Source organism: Charadrius vociferus, unplaced genomic scaffold, assembly GCF_000708025.1.
Source record: "Charadrius vociferus isolate BGI_N301 unplaced genomic scaffold, ASM70802v2 scaffold650, whole genome shotgun sequence".
Classification (NCBI taxonomy): Eukaryota; Metazoa; Chordata; class Aves; order Charadriiformes; family Charadriidae; genus Charadrius; species Charadrius vociferus.
The window spans coordinates 5,700,090-5,726,902 of NW_009646736.1; the positions used below are offsets into that span (position 1 = coordinate 5,700,090).

The 26,813-nt window shown below is 34.6% G+C and overlaps 1 protein-coding gene across 1 annotated transcript in view; it reads right to left on the reverse strand.

The window, feature by feature from the left end:
• Positions 1 to 658: 658 nt before the first annotated feature.
• ATR (ATR serine/threonine kinase) overlaps positions 659 to 26,813 on the reverse strand; it is a 41,927-nt gene continuing 15,772 nt past the window's right edge. The window contains exons 20-47 of the mRNA XM_009890374.1: positions 25,945 to 26,038; positions 25,074 to 25,199; positions 23,373 to 23,579; positions 23,043 to 23,156; positions 22,013 to 22,128; positions 20,974 to 21,094; positions 19,949 to 20,086; positions 18,614 to 18,821; positions 17,957 to 18,135; positions 16,889 to 17,053; positions 15,626 to 15,717; positions 14,682 to 14,773; positions 14,100 to 14,277; positions 12,728 to 12,904; positions 12,170 to 12,329; positions 11,444 to 11,623; positions 9,994 to 10,136; positions 9,478 to 9,575; positions 8,124 to 8,356; positions 7,217 to 7,351; positions 6,449 to 6,649; positions 6,024 to 6,167; positions 5,183 to 5,333; positions 4,136 to 4,292; positions 3,851 to 4,004; positions 2,772 to 2,923; positions 2,377 to 2,482; positions 659 to 1,002 (exon numbers count right to left, since the gene is read on the reverse strand). Coding sequence (XP_009888676.1) covers positions 829 to 1,002; positions 2,377 to 2,482; positions 2,772 to 2,923; positions 3,851 to 4,004; positions 4,136 to 4,292; positions 5,183 to 5,333; positions 6,024 to 6,167; positions 6,449 to 6,649; positions 7,217 to 7,351; positions 8,124 to 8,356; positions 9,478 to 9,575; positions 9,994 to 10,136; positions 11,444 to 11,623; positions 12,170 to 12,329; positions 12,728 to 12,904; positions 14,100 to 14,277; positions 14,682 to 14,773; positions 15,626 to 15,717; positions 16,889 to 17,053; positions 17,957 to 18,135; positions 18,614 to 18,821; positions 19,949 to 20,086; positions 20,974 to 21,094; positions 22,013 to 22,128; positions 23,043 to 23,156; positions 23,373 to 23,579; positions 25,074 to 25,199; positions 25,945 to 26,038 — 4,195 coding nt within the window. The 3' untranslated portion in view covers positions 659 to 828. The remainder of the gene's footprint in view (positions 1,003 to 2,376; positions 2,483 to 2,771; positions 2,924 to 3,850; positions 4,005 to 4,135; positions 4,293 to 5,182; positions 5,334 to 6,023; positions 6,168 to 6,448; positions 6,650 to 7,216; positions 7,352 to 8,123; positions 8,357 to 9,477; positions 9,576 to 9,993; positions 10,137 to 11,443; positions 11,624 to 12,169; positions 12,330 to 12,727; positions 12,905 to 14,099; positions 14,278 to 14,681; positions 14,774 to 15,625; positions 15,718 to 16,888; positions 17,054 to 17,956; positions 18,136 to 18,613; positions 18,822 to 19,948; positions 20,087 to 20,973; positions 21,095 to 22,012; positions 22,129 to 23,042; positions 23,157 to 23,372; positions 23,580 to 25,073; positions 25,200 to 25,944; positions 26,039 to 26,813) is intronic.

The window sequence follows — 26,813 nt, forward strand, 5'->3', positions numbered from 1 at the left end:
CATTAGTATATGCCTTCTGAACATATTTAGTTAGTCTACTCTTGTCCGTGTCAAAATACTTTTTCTGAAATAGAGTCTGAAAACTGCTCGCTCACAGCTATGCTTTTTACCAGGGAGGGAAGAAAGGGCCTGCCCAGATCAGACAGCTTTGTGTCACTTCTTTCACCAGGGTTTCTTGGCACAGCAGGCAAGGGTTAAGGAAAACGTTAGAACATTGTAACACTTTATCAATTTCTTCATGGTAAGATTAAAGATCCCAAATGCTTTTCTAGAGGTAACCAGGCCATGTGGAAGAAAGTCAAATGGAAACCAAAATGAAAGGTCTACTGCTGAAAAGAAATACTCATTATTTTTAAGAAAGCCATTCTGAACTAAGAGTAGGAAAAGTTGAAAGAAACACTTTACATCATATCAGTATAAAACTTTAATGTTAGATTTCCTAATCTGAAAGTAAGCTGAATGAGAAAAAGCTTTACAAAAATATACAGTAATTATAGAGTACATTCTTTCAACATTGTGAAAATTTTTCATACAGTCAGAGTAGGTATGTACATAAGAAACTTGCACAGTCTAATTTTTAAGCAGTTCCAATGTACTGCCTTCTACACGTATGCAAAACAAGTTTTAACACCTTAGACATCTGCAAGTATATTTGTAACATACTTGCAAGTGTATCGTACATATTACATAGATTTCAGACTGATCTTAAGACTGCTCTGCTTACAATCAGAAATCAACAGAAGTAACCAGTTATCACTGATTAATACCTTCTCCAGAATATTGTAGCTACATCGCTTGCGAACTGTATTGTTCCAAAGTGAACAAATTTCACATATATGGAGCCCAGCCCATATACATCTGGCAGAGCAGGTTGTCATCGCTTGCTTCTTGAATAAGGTAATGAACATGCCCTTCAATAGATAAGGGTAATCCTTTAATTCTGTTTCTAGTCTTAATGACACCTTGCAGACGTTGTTCTATATCAAGGACATGGGTTTTGGCCTGGAAACAAAGGGGAAAAAAAAAAAAAAAAAAAAAGGAGTATACATACTGTCCATCAACTTCCACTTCTTAAAATAAAAAAGTATTTATTAGGATGGGTTTGAAATCTGTATTCTAATTTAATACAAAACCAGATGTCTACACCAGTTACTTTGAAAATAATGGATACGCACTTTTAAACATTATTCTTTAAAATGGATAGATTATTGGACAAGTTATAACTTTTGCTGTACCTTTTTTTACAGACAAAATTTACCAGAGCAGACTGAAAAAGCTATGCAAATATATTTGAAAATGTTAGAAAGTTTTATTTCATACAATTACTTTCAAAGAAATGCAAATTTGCTCCAGCCTTTTTCTTGGAATTCTGGATAAAATTAAAAATACCTAGTCTGAGAAACTGAGGCCAAAATTATGAGCAACTGAAAATGAAGAAGTCTAATAACAGGTTGTGCTGAGGAACTCAAAAGGAGCTGTTCTGAGGCCCACTCAAGTAGCTAGTTCATACCAATTCTACTCACACATCATCTTTTAAAGCTCAAGCATAACATTGGCACCTATCCAGAAAAAACAGTTAACATACACAGCTACATGAGTGGTCCTGAAACTAAAAGAAAGGTTATGTAGACACAGCCTGGTTAGTAATTGTTTGAAGACCAGGAGATTTTCTGTGCTCAGGTAAGTTCTTTGTTACAATACACCTTCAGTACGGTAGTTTGTCCTTATCTTAGTTCCTGTGTTTATCAGTGCTCCCTAAGTATTATCTGCTATTACACATAATTATTTTCACTAATTACTGATTTTAAAGCAAAAAGAGATAAATCAGAATTTTTGCAAGGGTGAAAGAGAATAAATATTACAGCTTCTGCAAGCTGTATTTTGGATAAACAATACAGTTTTTACCAGCAGCTACAAAAGAAACAGTACATATGAAATCCTAATTTTAACAAAGTATTCCTTGACATGTAACAAGGCATGTATTTAATAAAAACCATCCACTCACAAAACCCACAAAACTGTGCATGAAAAGGACTCCAGATGTTACCATCACTAAATGTGGAGGACTGTACAACAGTCAGCAAGGGGAAGCAGGAGCCTCACCTGTCCTATTGCTTTGGGTGATGTTGTCCTTGATTTAGTAATGCCAATGAGAGAATTATAGGCTCTATTTTGTTTGGTTCTTTAGTAGATAAATCACATTTTCTATCAATAAAAATAGTCTTTATGGATAAAAACTATGAACACAGATAATTAAGAAGAAACAGAGTTTTAAATGAAAGCAAACCCAAGAAAGTTAAGCTTTAAATTAGAAAATATAACTTGCAGCCATAATGGACATTTGAATACCTTATCCTATGCTTGTTTTCAACTAACCTTTTCATTGACGACTTCTCCGGTTTCATTCACCTGTGCTTTTGTATTCCCTTTAACAGGTTTACTCCATTCCACAAGAGGATCATGGAGAAAAGTCTTTAAGACACTAAAGAAATTAAAAATGAAAAAGAGCATAAGATATGTATAAGATCCTTTTAAGATACATTTAAGACATTATATAAGATACATTTAATTTCCAAAACAAGAACACTGACAGGAGTCTAAAGTTAGCGTTGAATATTTATATTGTTTTATATTTAACTATGTGTCATAGTAGGACTGAGCTGCATGAGAGGCATATGCTGGAACTGGCATATTCACCAGCAGTTACTTTTTCCACATTTTTACACTACATACAGCTTTTTCAGAGTTTGTAACAAAACCAGTTGCCGTACCTCATTAGAGGCTCCCTTTGATCACGCATAAGCCTCATTGTGACTTCACAAGCTCTTCGGAAGAGACCTTCTGTTCCCATTGGACCCATTCCATTAACCATGTTGTGAGTGAGACGAAAAGGAACAATTTCCGGAACTTCAAAAGTTTCTCCCTTTACATTGATAAAAAGAGTATGCCCTAAGCATTTTAAACATTATTAAAAAAAAAGGGTAACATTTGCATTGTTTTTAGTTTTTCCCCCCCCATCTTTGTCAGTGGCAGTTTCCTAACTGACAAGAGATGTTTGCTCAGGTCACAGTCCTTCTCAGCTGTACAAGGGAAAGTGTAGTGAATAAAGAATACCAATGTCCAAAAACCCTCTTTTTCCATGTTTTAATACACTAATACAGAGTATACAATTTTGTTCTAAATATATATTGCTGCTCTGTAGTTTCATGCAAAATGCTAACTTTTCTTTTATAATATGCAAGTTAGCTTAAAAACATATTTTTTTTTTTAATTAAGGGTTATGTAGGACCATTTAGGCTTGCTAAAAAGAAAGCAGGAGAAATAAACTAACAATATCTCTGCCTCATTTATCTGAATTAATAGGGGCATATGTTGAAAGTATCTTTCAACAGAAACTCCAAAACTCCAAACCTGGCCACAATTTCTGCTGTTTATTTTTATTTAACCATTGGAACTTTTATGCTGAATTTGTGTGAGAAAAACAAAGAAACTCTTCACAGCAGCAGCAGCAGAATTCTGAATGTAGCAATTACAGCTTTGTTTGGAGGGTGGTAGTGGAGAGAGGAGAATCACAAAATATAAACAATTTAAAATTTGGGCTATTTCAGAGTATCTACATCAGCTGATCTGACATTGACTAAGTCAAAAAGCTGTCTTTCATTAATGTAGTATACAGAACAATCACATACTCTTTGTATATCCCAGACTGTTTGTTGGGTATAAATAAGAAACAAAGCGAGACAGATAACACAACAGATACATTAAAGCAAAAAAAAGTGGAAAACACTCCAGACAGTAGAAATCTATAACTTACATGCACGTAAAATAAAGAGCAAGTGGCATTTCTCACCTTATTGAAAAGGCAGTTGAAATCCACATGCACACATTCACCAGTCAAAGAATCAAACAGGATGTTTTCACCATGACGGTCTCCCAGACCAAGTATGTAACCTACCATCGACATAACTGCAACAGAACGACAATAGGCTGACCTACTATTGTACCTGCGGAAATAAGAATCAGATATGCCTAAGTCACTTCCTTGGGTTATCTCTCTTTATTCAGTAGTATCATTAATGTTCAGTGAAATACAAACAGTAGATATTCTTGAGCTAGCCCAATCCCAGTCGCTCACCATGAAGTAGGATCAGGAAATGTTCTAAGAAACCATTCATGAAAGAGAGGAGGATGACGAGGCAGAAGGACTTCCTTGAACATTTTCAGCTTGTCAGACAAAGGTGCTGACTTTGGAAGCATATGCTGACGCAATTCTTTTCCCGTCATATAGATACCTGTAATAGATCTCCTCAATTAAAAAAAAGAAATCTCTAAATATAAAGCCTTATACCAAATACTACTATATGGTATTTTAGAGAAGATAAACATCTTCAGAAAGTTGAAATAAATAAACAAATGGAAAATAACCCATAGAAATGTGGATGGTGGGGTACTGGAAAGTAAAAAAAAAAAATAAAATCATAATGTTAAGTGAAACAGAAGACCTGACAAACAAGCCACCAGTTTTACCAGTCGCCATGAGGTGGAGTGGGGGCGAACACATACACACAAAAAAACAGACCCCTACAAAGCCATTCATTATATTCAGCTGAGATGTTTGGAGTTCCTAACTTCCGGATGTTTGCATACCTCCAGATAACGTGTGAGATTTTCCCCCACAATTCTATTGCACTGACTAGAAAGTTGCTTTGTTAACAAGAAATTCAAAAGAAATCTGATCTTTTCCCTGAGAAGTTGCTGTACTCTCAACCCTGATTCAATCATAAATTATCTCACACAAATGTAACAGAAATTAAAAACAACAGACTAAATCTAAAGAAAAAGTCCACAGTCTTTTCTATTATTCAGTGCTGCACATACATTCCCATGCTGCTGACACCGCTGCTGAAATGATTTGCATCATTCTATAAAAGAATGTATTAAGATGATCATGTTATCAGTTCTCATAAAGAACTTGTTTATTGCAAGCACCAACTCTCTTCCATTTAAAAAAAATACCCTACCATACATGTGAATAATAATAATATATTGCAGATAGTTAAAAACACATGTGACTGCATCTTCCTAGAATTCAGTCAGATCCTTGCTCTTTGTCTCATTTACTAATAAAGATACAGGCCCTTTGAAAAATAAAATATCACTGTAGTCTAATGTATTTCTTTACCTTTCTCCTTATAAAGTTTTATCAGGATATTTCTTAAACCAGCAGTATTGTTAACCCACTCAATTATGCCACATTCATCATTTAAGGGAATAACCGCGTAGGTTCGAATATGGAGTTCTCGCCGACGTGACTCCGCATCTTTTCTTAAGCACTATTCACAACAGAAAATTGAGATTAATAGGTAACATGGATAGGATCAAAATGTACTAATAACATCAACCATTCTATCTATACCTGTTTTCCAAACACACGATCTAGAATTTACATTTCTAAGCTTCACTGTCTGCAGTAGGTCAAATGCAAGCAAAATGCTCATCTGTTCTCCGAAGTAAATTGAAGAGAATTTTGCAATAAAATAGTATGTTGCATAACTTGCCAGAGATGCTATCATTTGCTTTAACCTCATGAAAAACATGGTACCTTAACCTTAAGCATATTACTGAGAAGCAAAGTATAACTAAAATAAGAAGCATGGCAACACTTCTAGTATGAAAAGATTAATTTACCATTTCCCATTAAAAATATTAGAAAGTCCCAAATAAGAAATATGAAGCATGACAGCAGAAAGTTTGCAGTTATTTGTTTACTGCAAATAACCTCTCCCGTATATTTTTGCTGGAATTGTTTTGGCAAAATGTTGTATTTTATTATTGTTTTCACAAGTACGTAAGAAGTTATACATTATCAATTGCTAAAGATTTCAGCTGAAATAAGGTATTTTGCAACTCTTTACTTTTCTTCCAGTAAGTTTTATCTCAAGGTAAGTGGGTTCTTTTTGTTAGATAGTTCAGCATTTTATTCTGGTGAATAAGTATAATGCATCTGATTGTCTAACTCAAACCTTGTTAATAAGGGAGTTGAATTCCATGAGCCGACAGTCTTTTCTTAGATCATCTTTTGGCTTACACATCATAATGTAAGATTTCCCATCTGAACCTTTTAAGGTGATCTTTTTTGGCTTTTGAAGCGAGGCAAGAATTTCCACCTAAGGAAAAAACCAAATTTATTAACACCTGTATCAGATCATATAAAAATAAAGTGTCTAACTGTAATAAACCACTGCAACCAATCACATTAGCACATCCATAATGCTACACCATTATCTAAATACCAAGAGGCTGTATCTGTCTCAGATTGTTATGACAGAAGCCACTTGGTTTCCACGAAAGTTTCATACTCATTCCTCCATTTCTAGGGAACAGAGATATATTTGTAGCTACATTTGTTTAACACGAGCTTAAAATGAGGGGCCAACTAGAGGCTTACCGTATCATCAAAGCCTGCAATGTAGGCCCAGCATCCCGGAAAAGGGTCATGGTTAGCGTGTGTACCAGGAATTGAAGGAAGAGTTGGTATCATTACAGATTGTAAGGGAATGAGAATCTCACTAAATGTGTGCTCTTCTACTAATCTCTTAAGTGTTTTGAAATGAATATTCATGCTTAATGTTGAGCTGTTTCCATCAACCTTGAAAAACAAAAAAAGTTGTTCAAAAGTGAACGCTTAAAATATTCGTGCCATTTCACATTAACTAATGAATCCAATAGAATAATAAATGCTTATTATCACAATAAAAACAGCAAAATAACATTTCAAATTAAATGGGAGCATTCAAAAGAAAATATATCCGGCCTGTATGGCACATGTATTTTTCACTCAGAATGTAAATACAGAGTAATGAAAGAATTTATTTAGTTTTACCTAAGTTTAATCAAGTTCATTTGTTCATGAAAATACGACCAGCCTATTTTCATAGTAAAACTCTGTAAAAGTTACTGGGTAAGAATCATACATGAAAGCACAAACCAATGTACCATTACGTACTGAAATATTTTGATATATGCTCTATTTAGAGCTATCATGTACTTTTTTGAATATTTTTATTGCAAAAAAGTTAAAAAAATAATTAGCGTCATTTCTGCTAAATTGCAGTAACGTAATGAATTGGCTAATGAAAGCTAGCAGAAGAAGCTTTTGTATAACATTTTTTAATAACCTTACTACATGCATTAATTTGTTTACTTTTGTAAGTACCGGTTTGTTGCATAGTTCTAAGAGCTTATCTGTAAGGCGTGTTGCATCTCCAATAAATTTTCCTAAAGATTCCTTCATATGAATAGCTTTGTTTAGAATTTCCTTACATCTGTTGACACGTGTAGGGTAAGAGGACTGAAAAAAAGAGGAAAGTTAAAATTTATTAAACAACAGCCACATCAATTAAACAATACTAAAAAACCAAAACCCCACGTAATTAATACATTTTTTTCTCTACTTATTGCTTGTCATATTTACTATCTGGAGAAGGATGTTCTCCAAATTAAATTTGGTACTTGAACAAGTAGTAAGGTGATACAGTTGGTGGGGGCACGTGTGGATTATTACTTTCTGAAACCATTCTTGGGAGTCCCACAACATAAAGGCCAATATTCAAGAATATGCCAGTGTATCCTGAATGTCGTTTCGCCAGCCTTAAAGAAATAGCAGGCATCATGCTTTCCACTTTGCTTTGGAATGACTTTAAAACCAGGTAAGTATTAGGACTAAGTGGTATAGCCATCTCATTTTAATCAAGGCACAGAGTTGATTATAAAACTGAAAGTATTATTACAATTACTAATAACAACAAAATCTGTTGTCCGTAACTACCCAATTCATCAGCTATTTGTTATGCAAATTTCCCTTTCCTAATACATCATACAAGTCAGGATGCACATTCGCATTCTAATTTGGAACATTTAAACTGTAATATTGGAACTTTAGACTACAATAAAATCTTTTGCAGTGACAGCATTGATACCCTGTTCCACAACACACTATCACATCAACTGAAACTCTCAATTCCTTCTTATCATCTTAAAGTAAAACACATTATATTCACATTTCTCTTGATGAAAACAGTTCTACAAACTTAATAAAGGTGTAGCTATACTCATCAAGGTACCTTGGACACAGCAGTCATCATCCACATAGCTTGCTGTGGATAGGCTAAAAACACTTTAGCAACAATCACCATCAGAACTGCAAAGACTTCACCATGAGAATGGCAGATTCGGGAGATTAACTGAGAAAAAGCTGTCAGAAACTGGTAAGGTGCCAGGTGATTTGTGTGCTCTGTAATCACCTTATTTATTTTAGCTAAATCATTTTTCATTTGAACACGTTCTGAACGACTAGCTGAAAAACACAAGAGGACAAGATTATGTTCCATCTTTCCATTGGAAATGCAAAGTCATTTAAATCAAGCCTATAGAAACATATTTTTTGGCAATTTTCATAAGCCAAAAAAACCTCAAGGAAAAGTAAAAGCTCCTACTGTGAAGTTCTTTTTAACGTAGCATACAATGACTTAATACATATGCTATTTAACTAACCAGAATAGCAGGAAATAAACAAGCACAGACAACAGGAACATAGAACAGACAATATCAGAAAAGCTCTCCTCCCACTCTTAAAATAAAACATCTATTACTCCTCTAAAGAGATGCAATGGCATAGAACAAAACAAAAACACTCCATGTATTTCTCTGGTAAAAGGATTCCAATGTTCTTTAGTGGAGAAGAAATGAACAAAGTCCTTACAAGGGATGAAATTAGCACATCTGCTCCTATCTCCACCCCTGCACCTAAAGACCCGGTATGAGTAGCACATCAACAACAGAGAAAGCAGTATCTGATATGCCTGCAGCCAAATTCAGCAATTTCAGTTGACCTAAGTGCGTGGAACCATGTCAAGATCAAGGATCCACAACTGTCTGCTTCACTCTGCAGGCAATGTTTGCAATTTTCATTTGTACAAAAATCTCCCACCCAAAATGCATCTGTGGTAGTAGTTTCACACGCCTCAATGCTGCCCACAGGATTTTTTTGTCCCCTCATTTAAATGTCAGTAAAATTCCTTCACCAACTAGAACCAAGGCAAATTGCAAAAAAGCCCCAAAGGTTACCATTTTACTCTAGCAAGTGCACACAAAAACACTGGTCGTTACTCATGAGGCAACTTAGAAAAGGTGACAGGTGACATGCAAGGGTTTTCCCTAAATATGTTTATTGACTTAAGTTACCTGAGGAACAATGCTATCTCATTATATACTTTAAAAAAAAGTTCTGGAGTGTTTAATTAAAATAACTAATACTTTCCTGCATATTAACATTCCGCAATTTAAAAGAATAGTTAATACTTGTTTCCCTATCTCAGGCAAGTCTAAACAAAGAACTGTAAATATACTTCACTGCTTTTTCAATCATATATTCAAGAGTATGACAAAGGGCGTGTGGACCAGGAAAAAGTGTTCTACCTTTATCACATTCATACGCTTTTGCTCCAAAGTCCAGCCATAAAGATAGCATTCTTGGCATTGACTGATAGATGAATTGGTTTCCATATTGTAGAGACCTGTGATTACATGTTTAAATTACAGCATGTTAATGAAACGTATTAGAAGCATTACAAACTTTACATCCTTAATTGTTTCACATTCCATTCCGGACTTTAGAAATTTAATGTTCAGCAATTTATTGCATCTGCAACAACTGAAAGCTTACTAATATACAAAGGTTTTGTTTTTATTAAATCAAAACTGCAGATGAAATAATTAACTGTATTACACAAGACAGATAACAATTGGTTAGTCAGAAGTAAAATTAATTAGGTATGAAAAAAAAGGAAGCATGCAGTATATTGTTTTACAATACTGCATAAAAATTTTGAGTCAGTCCAAATTGCTGAAAGACAATATATTCCTATAAAATGTTTTTTCAGTATAATAGTCAATCTTCTATAGAAACTAAGCAAAGTTCCCCTAGGGTCTAACCTCCCAAAATGATGAACAATGTATCTAATCAGATCTCCTTGTTTTTCCATCTTGTTGTCAGTTACCATTGGCATTAATTTATCGTAATATTTTGCAAGATAAAAATGCCCATCTTCCCATTCTGGCAAGAAAATTGTAACATCCTGCAACAAAATAATAATAAAAAAAGACATAATTACTTGAGAGGACGCTAAATTCAAAATAAAAAATAAAACAATAATAAAAAATTATTTTCAAGAAACAAGAATATTGTCTTACCTACCTTTGTGCAAAGTATGTACAAAAATGTATTAATTGTAACTCCAAAATTGTAATTTTGCCCAAAGATAAATGGCTAAACAAACTAGAAGTCTGTTCTTAAAATAGCTTTTGGATTTGGAGACAGCAAGATAATTTAAGACAGGATGATACAGGATTCCTCGACTAGGAAATAGTTTTATTAAAAATATTATAATCAAGTTCCTGATCCTGATAAACTCAATACTGTGTTTCTTTTAGTTTTTTTTGAAAAGTGAAATAGCCAGATGTTTTCCCCATTTCTGTTTTCCTTCTAAAAGCACGATGTTCAAAAGAAAAACAAAAAAGTGTGACATGTAATAGAAAAGAAATAACTTAACAAGTGCCACATCCATTCTCTAATAACACTGGCTTGTTCCTAGTGCCAATATTTAGACAGTAGATAATTCTAAGGGTTAGTATTTTAATATAATCCATCGAAATTTCATTACTTTCCATGATTTGATACATGTTAGATTTTTCTCTAAATAACAGTTAAAGAAGTATTTTAATTAGTAAGACAGAAGTAAGTATTAGTATCAAATGCCAAAACTTTGATAGGACATATACCACTTTTAAGGAAGCATAAAGATCTGCATCTACTGCTGATTTAGTAGGCAATATTAATCAATGCCCAACTAGTATTTCACTGGAATAGCAAGATGAAGCAGTGTAGTGCTGTGTTGTTGAAGAAAAACATACCAGTTGCCTCTTTTCCTAGTTCTTCAGAGATTGGAAGCATATTTAAAGCACAGTTCTAAAGACACTACCAAAGAAAGAAGTAACACTGCAGAGTAGTGTAACGTGTCATCAAGTTATCTCACTGTCTATTTAGAGTAGCCCACGTTTTAGCAAGGAATTCTAATTTGTGCGTGCATAAGAAAAAAGCCATGCTCCTGTAATTTGTTTTTTACTTTAAAAGAGTTATATTAGGTATTCTTAGCTGTGACTGTTGGGAACTATAGACTTCCCTCTATTGACGTGTTATATTAAAGCTAATTCAGACAGTTAAATCTTTACAAGAACTACTTCCCTCCTACACATGGAGACACCATTTAATCCCCTTGATGTTATCCTTGGTTGACATCATCAGGAGCATACCGATAACTTACTTAAGGGATACATTATTATTATTCAAAACTACTGTTTTGTTAACAGTACTATATCAAATTACCTTATACTTTTTCATAACTGCATTGCTTTCAAAGTTCGCAGTTTCTTCCATAAATCTGCCCACTAGCAGCATTGCCCGACCATGGATGAGCTGATTTTTGGTACTGCACGGTGCTTTATTTTCAGGGAAACATAATTCAACTCCCTTCTGGAGAACAATGAGTGCTTGATGAACCTCACCCTAAGGGAAACAGGAAAACATTTCATATACTTTAAATAAGAGAGATGTAAAACTTCCATCTTACGGTTGTTATTAAAGCAAAGCTATGTCCCTAAGCATGTTCTAGACCATTCTGGCTGTAGTGACTGAATATTACTGACTTCAAATGCTTCTTTTATTCCCTTGTTATCTCAGCATGGTTGTCCCTTTGGGTTTACCGCAAGAATTGCTCCCATGTTTATTGCCTACCTCTGTTAGTTAAAAGGATACAAATTAAGGAAAGGTCTACCATTACGATTGTCAAAGCAGCCCAGGCAAATTTAAACTGAGGCAGGCTTATACATAGCAGTTTTATACATAGCTGCCAGAAGAGTCAATGGATACAGAAAAGGGCTGACTAGCAGTTGGAGGTAAAAATTTCGTATGACTCAACTGCAATCAGAATGTGTTGATAGTCGCACTCGACATATTTCTTTTATGTATACTGATTGTATGCTTTTATTTCCTTGAAGAAAATTCAAGATTATTTTCTTGCATGTAAGAAAGTTCCATTTTTATTTTCTTTACCTTGGACCAGAGCCACTTTGCTCTTTCTATATAAAGTTCTGAGAGCGTAGATTCCCCAGCGTTCAGGAGAGCATTATATGCAGTCTGGTGATGACCAGCTTTTCTTGCAACTCGAGCACTCTGGAGCCAACACTGACCAACAAGTTCGCTGTAATCCTGGCTGCAGAGATATTTTTTTCAGAAAATGAAATATTTCATTCATGAAAGCTACTTTACAATCTGAAGTAAATATCATAATGTGTTGAAACACAAATAAAATTTCTCAACAATCTGTATACTACATAGCAATCATTTAAAATTATTTGTAATACCTCTGTTTCACCTTTTTTCCCTTTAGGCCTAGAAACAAATACTCTTTCCTCTTGTTTCTCCCTTATCTTTCCTACAGACATCACTTTTTTCTCTTCTATTTGGTCAGTATGTAATATTGGAGAGGACTGCTTTTGTCTACAATATAAATTTTCAGAGTTTTATCTTCTCTCTTCTAACGTGCATGTGGAAAACTAGAATATTACTGAGAACACAATATAGACAGACAAGAAATAGTCATGTTCTCACCTTTTACTGAGACTAAGCAAAGCCCTTCTCAGAGCTAAAATGGGTTCTTTTGCTCTGTAAGAGTTTTGGGTCATTTCAATACGAGCACACCAATTCAGGGAATCTCTACTGTGGTCACCATCTGGTTGCTGAAATATTGGTCCAATACTATGTTCCAACTCACACAGCATATGCAACCTGTGTCAGCAAAATAAAGGCAAGACATTGTTGAAAATTGGTTTCTGTTTGAGACATATGCAAGTTTTACACAGCTTTTGCTATTTTCTTTCTAAAAGCCGGCCACGTAAGTAATTTCAAATAGGAAGACTTCTGAAAGCAAAAATGCAGCAAAACCAAACAGACAAAATCATTTATTTACTTTTCATTTACTAGGCTGCTGAACACAGGGAGAATGAAGATCACTTGGAGAGGAAGCCAATCCTTAGGGCTTCTATCCATTACTTTTCACAATAATTCTTCAAAAAGTCTGATATTTTCAACAAATACTGTTTTAGAGGCAATATACTATCTGTTAAACACCTCCTTTACACCAAATTTATTCCGTTTATTTAAAAATACCATTATTATTATTAGCTGTCGCTGTACAGCTGCAAAACTGAGAGCTTATAAATGCTTAAGTTCTCCTTGGCAGAGTCCAAGTGGGTCCAATACTTAAGTGGGTATAGCTGACAGGGAAACAATGACTGTTTGAAGGCTTCTGAGTAGCCCAGATCAACGGCTAAATCAAACTATTTTGAAACACTTCTTTCTCAATACTCAAACTCCATTTCCTAAATAACACTGAAAAAATTGCCAACAAAAAATAGAACTAAGAAATATATACTTCAAACGAAGAAATATATACTTCAGCTGGCTAGTTTCATGCAATATCTTGCCATGAGGATACATTTACAGTGCAGAAGTAGTATTAAGCCTTTTTCATTTATTAGTCTACTACAGCCAACTTCAAAGTTTATTAAAAAAGTAAAACTACTGAAAGGGATGGGGTTTCAACTTTTACAGCTTTTTTGTTGTTGATAAAAGGGAGTGTTTTTAGGCCACCATACAGATTAAAAGCTATGCTCTTAAGTTAATGGAGTTACTGACCTATATGGACTACTTTAAGCATGGAATTAAATTGCTGAAACCTGCTTGATGATTTTGAAAGACTATAGCCAAGAGTTTTATTATGAATATTTTTCATGAGGGATAAATATAAGTTCCTAAGTAATCAAAGGTTTCCAGTTGGCTGAGTATTAAAAAGAAAAAAAAAAAAAAAAAGGTGACAAAATGCACATCGGTTCTATTTATTATGGAAATGGAAAATTCTTGCTGCTGCATACTTGGTGATGTGGTTTCTGGATTTGAAAATAGTGACGTGAAAGTCAGAAACCTGATAATATGTTCGTATCCTCGCTGATAGGATCCTCTTTCAAAGCTTGCTGCTGAAAGGGGTACAATCTGTTCTGCCCGAACAACCTTGAGTGTTTCATAAAAATCTGCTTCATTTTTCTTCTTGGCTGATAATAATAAATGTCCCAGTCTGACACTCCAAGTAGTGGACTTCACATCTTTGGGGAGGAAAAAAAAGCCTCTCAAACTCTGTTTCTTTAAGCAGCTTAATCTGAACATACCAATTTGTCTTAACATACAGCTGGAAAAATAAGTTTTTCTCAGAACTAATTAATTGAATTTTAGAAATATGGTATAATTCCATCCCACAATCCACCCGCCCAAACAAACCCAGAAGAAATTTGGCCTTACACTCTCTTGAAATTTCTACTCAAAGACTATACAGTCTACAATCAGATACATTTGCAAAAAATCTAGAAGACTGCCAGAACCAACCCTCCCCCCAGTAAAACCCAAGACTGAAAAATTATAATAGCTGCCCCTTGAGTCAAGATGATTAGACTAAAAGATACACTTGTTCAGAAATGCAAGGAAGTATTCATATTTTGATATCATAACTTACCTGAAGCCAAATAATTTTCCAGTAAATCCCATCGTGACAGTTTCCAGGCTGCTTCCACTCTGTAAGTGTTCAATTCAGAAATCCATTCAGACCTGTTAAAAGAAAACAAAGGCAATAAAAGCCTGTGCTGAAATTCAATTTTTTTTTCCTTTCCCCCTCAGTATGTTAGGTTCTATATTATATTAGCAAATAGTCTTTATATAAAACTTCTCTTACTTGAAAAGAAGCAAGGTTAGCCTGCTGCTAATAAAATTCAATAAAACCAAAGGATATGCATTGATAACAAATAACAGCTGTACAACTTGATCCCACAAATTAATTTTCGAACTATTCTATTTAACTTCTACAGCACATTTTAGAAATTACCGTAGAATAGTTTGGGTTAGAAGGGACCTTGAAAGGTCATCTAGTCCAAGCCCCCTGCAATGAGCAGGGACATCAACTAGATCAGGTTGCTCAGAGCCTCGTCCAACCTGACCTCGAATGTTTCCAGGGATGGGGCATCTACCACCTCTCTGGGCAACCTGGGCCAGTGCTTCACCACCCGCATTGTAAAAAAATGTCTTCCGTATATCTAGTCTAAATCTTCCTTCTTTTAGTTTAAAACCATTGCGCCTTGTCCATCTTCCAATCCATTTATCCTGTTAAGCTACAGAATAGCTATGGAACAAGTAACATGCAAAACAACAAATTATTCTATTTAACAAATTAAAGCACATACACAATAAACAATACACACAGTGCAGACAAGTACTAGCATTTCTGAAGTCCCAAAATACATTTATAGACAAAGCACTTAAAGTTTTCTAGTGTCACATTGCTAATGGGATATGCTTGATAAGCCTCAAGTGCTTGATAATGCACAAAAAAAGCTACTGAGACATAGGTCTAACACAAGAGCTTCATATTACTCAAACAAACATTGTAGTAGGTGCTTATAGTACCTGTTTGCAAGCACTCCATTGACCTGAGTAATTACAGTAGATAACTGACCAAGGCCTAACATGGACTTCACCACACCATGATAATGAATAATCTAGAAATAGAGAAAAAAGAAAACCAACAACAACAAATGAAAAAAATCAGACATACATTCATGAAATGCATGGCAATCTGAAGCAGGATACTTTTTATAATGTGAAAAGGCATAACCATTTGCACCATAAGCTAAATGAATGCTCAAAATTTAAAAAGCATATGATCGCCAAAGGGTTTAAATCACTGTAGGCAATTTTTGAAGTGTGCTTCACCACAAATGTGATTTAACGTTAATTTATTAATACACATATCAGAGCTGTAAATAAAAAAATCTATTAAAGAAATGAACAACTATAAGAAGGAGAAAGTCACGGGAAGGAAATGACCCCAAAACCCAAAGCAATTTCACTCTTCATAAAAATGTTTTCCCTACTCTGGGAATGAAGTAGGGCCATCAGAACACTCTACTTACTATACATGTTATCAGCTGTGCTAGATAACCTCTGCTTCACAGCGAAGTGCAAGAAACCATAGGGATATCCTAGCCTGGGAAATTTTTTTACTAATTTCCATTAGAAGAGTATTTCAAATATAGAAAGTGTAATACAAGTCTTCAACTTGCTTTTTGCATTTATCATCACATCTCTGGATCTTCACTTTGGCATATGAAAAGCATGGTAGTTTTCCAGTACTGCTCAGCTTTATGTGTTCCAAATAAAGAAAGGGAAAGGGGAATGGAAGACAAATAATTAAGTTTTCTTTAATCAATTTCCAATTGCTTTTATATTATGAACATTTTCCCTGGAAGCAAATAATAAAAAATAGTAGATCAGAATTACTTTGAATAAAACTGGTGGTAACTTGCTTTAATAGTTCTTTTGGCACATACCAGGACTGACTGATACTCAAGCAATCCAATTCCAGGCCTTCTCAAGCAAAGGCTAAACTTAAGTTGGTAAGCTGTCCTAGCAAAAACCTGTGCATAAGCATCCAACTATTAACTCAAGCCTGAAAAATTACAGTATAAACCAAATAAGAGATTAATTTCAGTTCATAAGACACTTCCAATGGCAATAATTATTCAGCAACTACCACAGTAAACTCTTATGTTCCCATTTTACTTAAATATCTTGAATAGGTATTTTTTGGCTTAGTTTTGTGTTAGTTAAGAAGATGAAAAAAAGTATGTATTAAAAAAAAAAAGTGTAAATAATTAGTCTTGTATTTACCTGATCAGGTTCCAGTTGGATAGCCCTATCATAACAGGCTGTCGCATCTCTCAACAAGCCAATGCTTTCATGTTCAAGGATTTGTTCTTTGAGAGATGGTTCTGCTTTCCGAATTGCACTCACACCAGCTACTCCATCTGGCTCATGCATAGCAGCATACAATTTCTTTATTCAAACAGAATTGGAAATGGACATTAAAAACAACTCTAAGATAACAAGAAGATGTTTTATATATAATACGCTCAAAATCACATATCTTCTTGAAAATGGAGAACAAACTACTCTGTAGGACTTCTTGGCATTAAGCTTTCATGGAAAATGTCAGTTTTGCTGGGCTACTTCCAAAGTTGAGCCCTACTTTTGCTTAGCATACTGTAATACTCATGATCTCATACTATAGAAAGATTAAGAAAGAATAACACATCAAGTTACCTAAAACAATCTGTATGAAGGGCAAAATAAATATCGTATTATTACATTATAAAGTTGTATAATATGAAACTGCAGATTACTTTAGGTGGAAAAGCAACATACTAAGTTTTTCAAATTTGAAATGGCACTGCGGAATATAAACCATAAGGAACCACAAATAGGCTCATCCCACAGGTTAAAAATACCTCTTGAACATAATGTAAATAATTTTCAACACCGTTAGCATTAACTCTTTCTCTACTATAGAATAAGCCACTTAGCTTTCCTTCAAATGTGTTCTGGCTTTTTGTTTTTGTTATTAGAGTTGGCTGTGTTTTCTCTGACAAAAGGCACACAGTTAACTAAAAGCAAAAAACGCTATACTTAAAACAAAACCACATTTAACTATTTTCAGGATTTTACAATCTTTCACTATACACTAGAAAGCCACTCCTTCCTTTTCATATAAGAAGCATGCCAAGCAAGGGCAAGTACTAAATATTGCTGAAAGAGAGATGACGGATTTTGCATCCTCAAGTAAGAGCCTGACTACATATTTTCTTCTTTCCTTCTCAAAGAACTTGAAAAAGTTTTATTCATCTATATCTATTTTCATTTTAAATTAAAACAAACAAAAAACAAGAACAACTTCAGAACCTGAAGAAATCCAAGATGCTCCTGAATATTTTGTTTCTTCTCTGTGATGAACGATTCAAAGTGCATCACAGCTCTTGTGTAAGCCTTAGAGCGAAAGGAAGCCACAGCTAGTGTATCCTGAGGTATGAGGTCTAGAAAACGTGTCACATTTTGATATTCTCCATAGTCCTCACTTGATGCTATAGGAAAAAAAAAACAAAACATTTTAAAAAGTCTGTCCGTTGAGATTTCATTTATTAGAATTACCTTGTGCATCGAGATTCAGCTAACTCATTTCACAATTTAGTGAGAAAATCTGATTAATTTAAGCAAACATTCTTCTCTTCTGTCAACAATAATTTATTTAAAGTAATACTGGTGAACTTGCTGCATCTTGCAAGACAGAACAGAATATCTTAAACTGAACCTTTAGAAAACTACCAAGATACTGGCATTACATTTTTTACTTTTGAATCTGTATTTCTTACAATCGGCGTTCAAAACAATAGATTTGGGGTTGGAGGGGGTGAAAATCACAATATGATACTAAGAAATCATAAAACAGAATAACATATTACGATCCATTAAGAATGCAATGTTACTATAATATTAAGGGGCAAATTTAAATACTTATTGAAGAACGTAAACGCCACTTTAAATAAGATAAGCATTACTTACTTTTTAGATCACCTCTCTCTTTGTTAGACTTGCTAGTATTTTTCTCAGCAATAAGCATTTGAAACTTATGTCTAGCCCACTGAGTTAGATGATCAAGCATGGAGAACACCGTCTGCGTGCTCAGCTGACTTAGATCAGAGGCGCTGTCTTCAAGTCTCCTAGCAGACTGGTCATCATGTTTCAGAACAGCCATAATCTCCACATAAACCTACACAAACATTAATAGGATAAAAGACAGAAGTGCCATACAGTCATCAAAAAAGTAGGAAACAGTAATGACCACAAAAATCAAACTAAAATACTAGATATTTTAATTGTATATTTTAATAATTTTGGGTTTATCTGCAAGCTCTGTTTGTCCCACAATCTTAAGAGGAAGAAACAGCAGACCAAGTAGCAGTTGTTGTCAAGAGATTCCATACAGGGAGAAAGCCTCTGAAAAGCAAACCCTTGGATTCAGAATAACCATCACATTTACTGGAATTTTAGGTTTCAAAACACAATGAATGCTACTGCAGTTCTGCTGCAAATACAATACTTCCAGGTTTGATAAAAGTGAAATTATCTACTGGCTACCAGATGACAGACGTACTTTTTGCAAATCTTTAAGTAAATACCATGCTGAAAGACCTGCTTCCTGTTTTAGTCAACAGAATAGGAGTTAACATATATAACAGATGCTTATTGTGGATGTTCTTATTCACACATGAAAAATCAAAACACACCTCTATACACCCACAATGTTTAAACACAGGTATCTTAGCTGTGCAATTTCAAATTAATAGAATGTAAGTTATATTTTTCAGTCTCAACTTTTGCTAAAGCAAACTGAAAGAAAGACTGGATGACTCTTTTCTCTCCAATCCCTGCTTTGCTACAAGATATCTATGAAACCTGCTCTGCACGAAATCTTGTAGCTAAACAGTTTTTCCACTTAAATTGTAAGTGTATGCAAGGGAGAGAAAAAATTATGGGTCTGCATTCTTGGAAGTATACAAGTTCAATGTATTCCTTGTTTGCATTGTACTTTCTTCCTCCTTGTGCCACTCCAGATCTTGATATTGCTGCAGTCATAATTAACTGCATAATATCTCATCCTAGGCCCTACTGAAGAAATAGATGGAAATCCACAGAACAGCAGTTCAGCACAAACTTTTATGAGTATATTCAAAACCATAGCAGAAAATTTATATTATTTGTACAGGAAAAGGAGTTTAACATCTACACAATTTGTTCATGTAGTTCTACATTAATTCTGCAGAGCTGAACAGCTCTTAGGAAGAACAGCTCCTGAACATTCCTGTGAAAAACACTAACTTCTTATATATATATCACCTCTTGTTGATCCTCTTGACTGCATCCCAACAAAACATAGACAAGGATGTGTGGAAGCAGATAAATTGTCACTTTATAGTCATTCTTCATCATAATACTGCAGCAATCGAAAACTTTTCTGGCAAGATCATGTCGCACCTATAGAAAAAGATTATTTCCAGGAAAAGCATCATTACAAATTGCAAATGTCTGAACAATTAATAGGTTTGTTTTTGTTGACAAATACAAATTCTATTCCATCACGTAATTTTAAGATACTTGTATCCTACAGAAGGTTCATCAGACTTAAACCTGCAACAGCAGCTGCCATTTGGCAACCCTATTATATTGCTGATACCACAAAAAGAGAGGCAAGCATTGCTTACATATTCCACTTTTCTATGTATTCTACACCATTGTGAACTTGCACTGGCCACAGAAAAAACCTTAAGGCTGAGAGCCTACTACTGCACTCAGCCTCTCTTCTGCCCTTAAAAGTCTGCAAAACGTAGGAAATTATGAAAACATTCAATTCTCTGTCTGAAATAGAGGACAGTGTAGCTACTGAGCTACTGTGATGAAATTAACTTCCTTAAGTGGTTGACTTAAAGTGAAATTTTCAGTGGGTCACATGTTGGAAAGGGGAAAGAAAAGGAAGAAAGAGACAAGTACTTTTTATGTGCTGAGACTGAGGAGCTATGGGGAAATGAAAGAAATCCTTCAGAAACTGAGAAGGTAAATTTGAGGTTTTCCAGAAGCATTTCAAATACTTGTCAGAAACATTTGTCAGTGCCTTCAGCTCTACAAGAGTCTCTGGACAAGGGCAAACTTCCTAGACTTTGACACTACCTGTGAAGCCTAGCCAAAAAGCAACAATGCTGGGGAAGGGAAGATGCATGGTTACCTTGATGCTGCAAGAAGTCTTTAGGTATGTGCTCTAGCAGGCCTATAGAGAATAGGCATATTCCCCCATCCATCCCTGACTTTCAGAAACCAAAATGTGGTTCAAGAAGTGTGTTGTATAGAAAGCAGATTTATTTTCTTACCTTTGTTGCAAGATAACCTGCCCAAGTTGCTGACCATTCTGCAAAATTATCACCTAATTTGCTTAAGTAAATTGGCTTCTTCATCTTAGACCAATTTACAGCCTTTTGATAACTCTTGTACCTGTGAGTTTAAAATACCAATTTAGTAAAATTAACTTTTTATTTAATATAATAAAAAACAAAAGCACATTGTTAATTCTTAAGTTCCCTAACTGGAATTATATTAGGTTTCATATTCTGAATCTTTTAAAAAAGAATTAAGAAAATACTTTCAATAGTCACCATACTTTATTCTAGAGCTTCTTAAAATGAAACACGAAATACAAACAAGCTAACATGTCCCCAGAATTTTTTAAGTATAAAGTTCTGTTCAAATCAGTTTTAAGAAATGCAGTTTGATAAATACTTGAATACTATGTTTTTGACAGGAAAGACCCAAAACATATATGAAAGCCAAGAAATGCCAAAATGTTTGTTTTCTAAAAAGGGTAAAACTTAATCACACATAAACATGCCGGTCTTCACATGGAAGCAGAAAGGAAACATTATTGGTTATTTCAAGTTAAGGTGCATACATCATCTGAAGTTTTCTTCACATTATTTTTATCGTTAATTCAACAAAATAAAAAGTCAAATTAAAACCCAATGAGCTCCTCCTACTTCAAAAAACAGTAGCAGCAAAGGGATATTAACATATTTGAGCACAAACTCAAATCCTAGTGAGAATTTGTACAGAGGAAAGAAAATGGAAAAAAAAAAAAGCTTCAAAACATTGTATGCAACAATACTGTAGGGACAAACAGGCAGATCTGGGCAATGTATGAGCTCAGAATTTTGCTCATTTGATTTATCGAGAATTACATTCAAGGAAGTGCTAATTCAGCTTTACGTAGAAAGACCTTATTTGAATTTTGTATATACACATACCACTTTTCACAGAAGAGTAACAATCACAAAACCAAATGAAGTTATTGCCAGACTAGAGAGAAAAAAAAAGTTTTTAAAGCTGTTATGAAAAGAAATCACTTAAGTTGTATACCGTGTATTTAAGTGAGGTTCCAAGATCTCCTGCACGTGCTCAGGAAACCTCCTCCAAAGCCTGGAGCCTGGGCAGTCAGTGTTTGTCTCTCTACAGTCATAGATAGACAATAACTCCTGAAAAGGCATGGTTTACATGACCAAGTTAGCACTGAAAATATTTCATGACCACAGTAGTAACAAAACTGGTGTATATAGAGAAGTAATGAGATACAAGTTACAGAATGTTTAATTTGGAAATTATAACTGCAAAACTTTCATCCAACATTAGTTCCCTATTACTAGGCAGTAGTGATTTCAACTGACTGTTGATTCCCCAGATTCTCCAGTTGATGTCTGGACCACATTATCCTGTATCCTTCACATCTATCAATAAACCAGGACTAGAAGTTAAGTCTGATTCTTCCTTGTGCCTTGTGAACTTTTCTTTGTCTGCTGACTACAAGGGGCCACTTATTTTTTCCTGGAGCAAAGAACTGTCCTGAAATTTTCACAAAGACATTAAACAAACAAACAAAACAAACAACAAACAAACCAACCAACCAGACTGGAGTTGGCAAACCAGCACAAAAGACTAGAGTACGAAACTAAGGGTAGGCTTACTTTCAGTTGCTTCTTCAAAGTGTAACCCTCTTAGAAATACTTACTGCTTTTCATTTTTGCCTACGCAACCTGAACCATTTTTAAGTCTCAGGATTACTTCTTGAATCACTATGTACGGAGTATTAGTTACCTCTGAAATATCAGGTCTCTCTTAAAACATCATGACAGAAAAGCAAACAGATCTTGTATTTGACAACTCCCCAGCACTCTAAGTGAGGACTGAGGAGTTAAAAAAATAAACTAATAGTAATAAAAAAAAAAATCACTATTCCAAATAACCTTTTACCTTGTAACTTCAAGTGTATAGGATGAAGTTTCAAATACTTAAACATGTACTTCAAAATGTACGTTTATATTGCATAAAGCTGTATTCAGTGTAATAGGAAATAATTTCTGAAGAAAAAATAGGATCTAACCACATATCTTACCTGAATTGCATATGCTGCAGAATCCTGAGCACGAACATTATCAGCATAAGCAAGGAATGCTCTGGTCAGTTCCATTAATAATCCATAGGCAAAATTTGGATCCTCCACACCAGCCTCAATCACAAACAGAACACCAGTTTTATTAACGCAAACAGAGTAATAGCTCTATCTTAAATCTCCAAATGATCACTTTGAAGACTGACTCTAAACTGTTTTAGATGAGAAAGCAAGTATAGATTTTCCAAGGGTCTAAAGATCAGGTTTCCTACTCCCAAGTACTTTTAAAAAAAACATTAATGCTAAACAAAGCGCTACAGCAACACTTCTTACCACAAATGTGAAGTGTTTTCCTTGAGTTTCACCTGTTGAAAAATCGAGCCTGCCGGGATCTATGGCTCCTAGTTCACCTAAACATTCTCCACAAAGTAGTCGGGCTTGAGAATTTGCATCCTGGCAGCCGATTAGAAGTACAGTTACCAACTGGGATATGACTGGCTCCACAGTTTCGCTGTCTGTTACGTACTTAATCAATTTTTCCTACAAAGTTGAAAAATAAAGATGAAATATTCTACAATCATGTTTATGGTAAATAATCTTGGAAGTTTTCCAGTTTTCCATCTGTAACTCATTCTGACTTCGTATTTCATTTACCCATGACTTTAGGTTAGCAATTCAAACACTGTCATTTTGTAACTATAGCCCAATTGCCCTAATTGCTTGTTACTCTAGGAAGGACTAAACAGATGAGTAAGAATGAGGGATTTGAGCCTCAATTAATAATGCTGTCATGGCCAATATTTTATTTCATTATCATACACCTCTCTACTAACTTCATTTTCTTTTCTTGTCTTAGCAAGAACCTCTCTTCTTTTCTGTATTATCTTTTTCACTTATCTGTCCTTTTTCATGTGTTATGATACTTTCTCTTCATTTCTTTCATGCAGCTGTTGTCATACCTTCTGGTTTCGCTGCCATTTGTAACCTTATTATTTCCCATTTGTCAGCTATTTCTTCACTCCCAGTCCTACAAAGCCCAGGGTTTCAAGTCCTTTAATCAATGCCCATCATGTTAATTGGATTTCGGATTTCCTTTCTTTTTCATTTTGGCCCAGTTTTTGGTGCCCAGTTCCACATTTAGTTCAAGTACAGAAAAAAAATTCTCTTAATAATGTGAAGATGCTTGTGATTCTTATATTTAATGAAAACTGAAGCCACAGCCAACATAACAGAGCAAATAGTTCCACAGCTTGTGTGGAACTAATTAACTTCGATTTGCCTCAGTTATTTTGCTAGACTTCTAACTAAGCAAGACACGGCAAGATTTTGCTGACCTGAGCTGCAAGAATTACTGACTGGACAGGAATATACACAATGATTGTTTGTTCTTTTAGCTAGAATTTTTTTCAGTTTCTGACTGAAGAGTGTGCCACAATCTTATATCCACTAAGGGGACAGATTTTTTTTTAATAGGTCACACACGCCCCTCTGGGCTAATAACCACACAGATTTGTAAGCCTTGCAACTTTGCTGTAAAATTTATTTGAATGTGATCAATGGATTCACATTTTTGAGGGTGGAAGGCAAAGAAGGAAGGGGGGGGAAATAATCAAAGGTGTGAGATGGTCACAAACATCTTAATTTTTTCAGATATTACACTCGCAGAAAATGCTGACTTTAACATATTAGTCTCCTGATGCAAAAGCCATATATGTTCTAACAGCACACATTGCCGAAATGAACTTTTTAGATATATTTCTCAACTCTGAGGAAAGATGTAAGAAGTATACCACTAGCCTTGCTGAATCAGCATCAGACAGATGAGGAGGATTTGAAAGTAAGTCCTCTTATAAAGAGACATGATGAAGAAGAATCCTTTCTCCCCGTTATATTTATAAAGAAACAGCCAGCTTAAAAAACTGAGGAAAATAACACAGTTCATGTGAACACCCAGCAACAGTAAGGAGTTTTAGATTGCTGGTCCAGGTGCTACTTTGATTTATGTTTAATTCTATTGAAAGAGGTTTTCTCTACCTGATTTCTATATAATGTTTCTTTCAAGCTGGTAAGTGCATGAATACGAACATCCACATTCTCATGCTGAATAGCTCTCATAGACAGCTGCAGTGTTGTCTGCAAGTCAGTGCTTTTGGAGGATTCCTGAACCAGACATGACATAAGAAGTTCAAGTTAAACATAGCAGGAACATGGTTAAACAGCATCTCAAAGAACACAAGTGAGAACACATACAAACTACCTTTCTGCCTACATTCTCACCTATATCCATATACCACTGTCTCTCTGTCTATTTTTTAAAATGTTTTCCTCAGAAAGGTGCTATATTTACACTTTTGTGTAAATATAATGATAGCGTAAATAAAAAAGTTTAAATCAGAACAAAATGCTTTGCTTTGAGTACCTCATTATGTAAAATCAAATTTATTTTTACCTTTGTTACCTCATTCCCACTGAATAACTGCTACTTCCCATCTATTACCTAACCATTCTGAAGGCAAGCAAAAGAAATGGACCATAAAGTACTCCTAAGAATAGACAAACTTTGTTACCTTTAAAGAGAATACAGAGGAGGGATCAAATTAGCTTCTCTCGTAACGCATTAATTGCTATAGCTAATACTGCTGACTTTTAATCTTATAATCTCTTTAGTCTCAAAAAGATGACAAGTCAGTGTTCAGGAGATGCTACAGAAACATGCATGTTAAAAGTGGGCATATTTCACTCGTAAAGAAGAATCAAAACCTGCTTGAAAGTATTCCTGCAATACACAAGTTCTGTTTTGTTGTGGAGGCAGATAAATACTATTTCTGCTTGACAAAAACTTTACATGTTTTGTTCACTTGTCATGATGCATCGAGAATAAACAAATAAATAAAAGAAGCTGTACCTTTCTGTATTCCTGAAGGACAACCTGAATTTCTTTTAGTTCTGGAAGGTCAGGCAGAAAATAGATTTCATGTAAAAAGTCTTGTACTGCATCCCTAAGTTACAAAAAAAAAACATTGCAAAGAACATAGCAAACATTAGTTGGATCAGAAAAACCTTAAAAACTCAAAAGAAAGCAGTGAAACATAACAACTAGAAGAACAGAGGCTTGAAAAGCAGAAAAAAGTAAATTCCATTTTTTTTGAAAATCTAGTTAAGCATACGTATGAAACAATTTGTTTCTCTTGTTACTCAACTAAGCCACAGGTATTCCTCTACGCTTTAAATTACTTTCTCTTTTAAATACAGTTCTTTCCAAAGCTTTCAGAGTTGCCATTCACCTCTACCAGGTTTTGCTCTCCTTTTTTTGGACGCTGGCGAAAGGGTGAGCACAATCCCATTTGATGTGAAACCAGTTTCAGTTTTCCTCATAAAGAAAGAAAACACACAACCAAAAAAAAGAATTCTGTGTTCCTAATATGAAGGAATCTCTTTCAGTCTTGCTACTATGGCCTTCTACAACAGCCTTATTACTCCTATTGCCACATTTTATTTTGAATACTGTTGGTCTAAGTGCAAGAAAAATGAAAACCCAATAAAAGTAACCAAGATACAAACTATCATCACTGCTAAAAAAAAAAAAAAAAAAATCATAATTTTAAGCTACAAAACATAAGATGAAAAAGAATTAAGACTCACCATTGTCTTCCAAAAGGTTAAGTCATGAAAATTTGTATTAGGCTTTGATTTTATTTTCAATTGGTATGACCACTCGTGAAGAGGATGTATGAAATCTTACTCAACATTAAATTCTGTGTAATCCATAGTTAT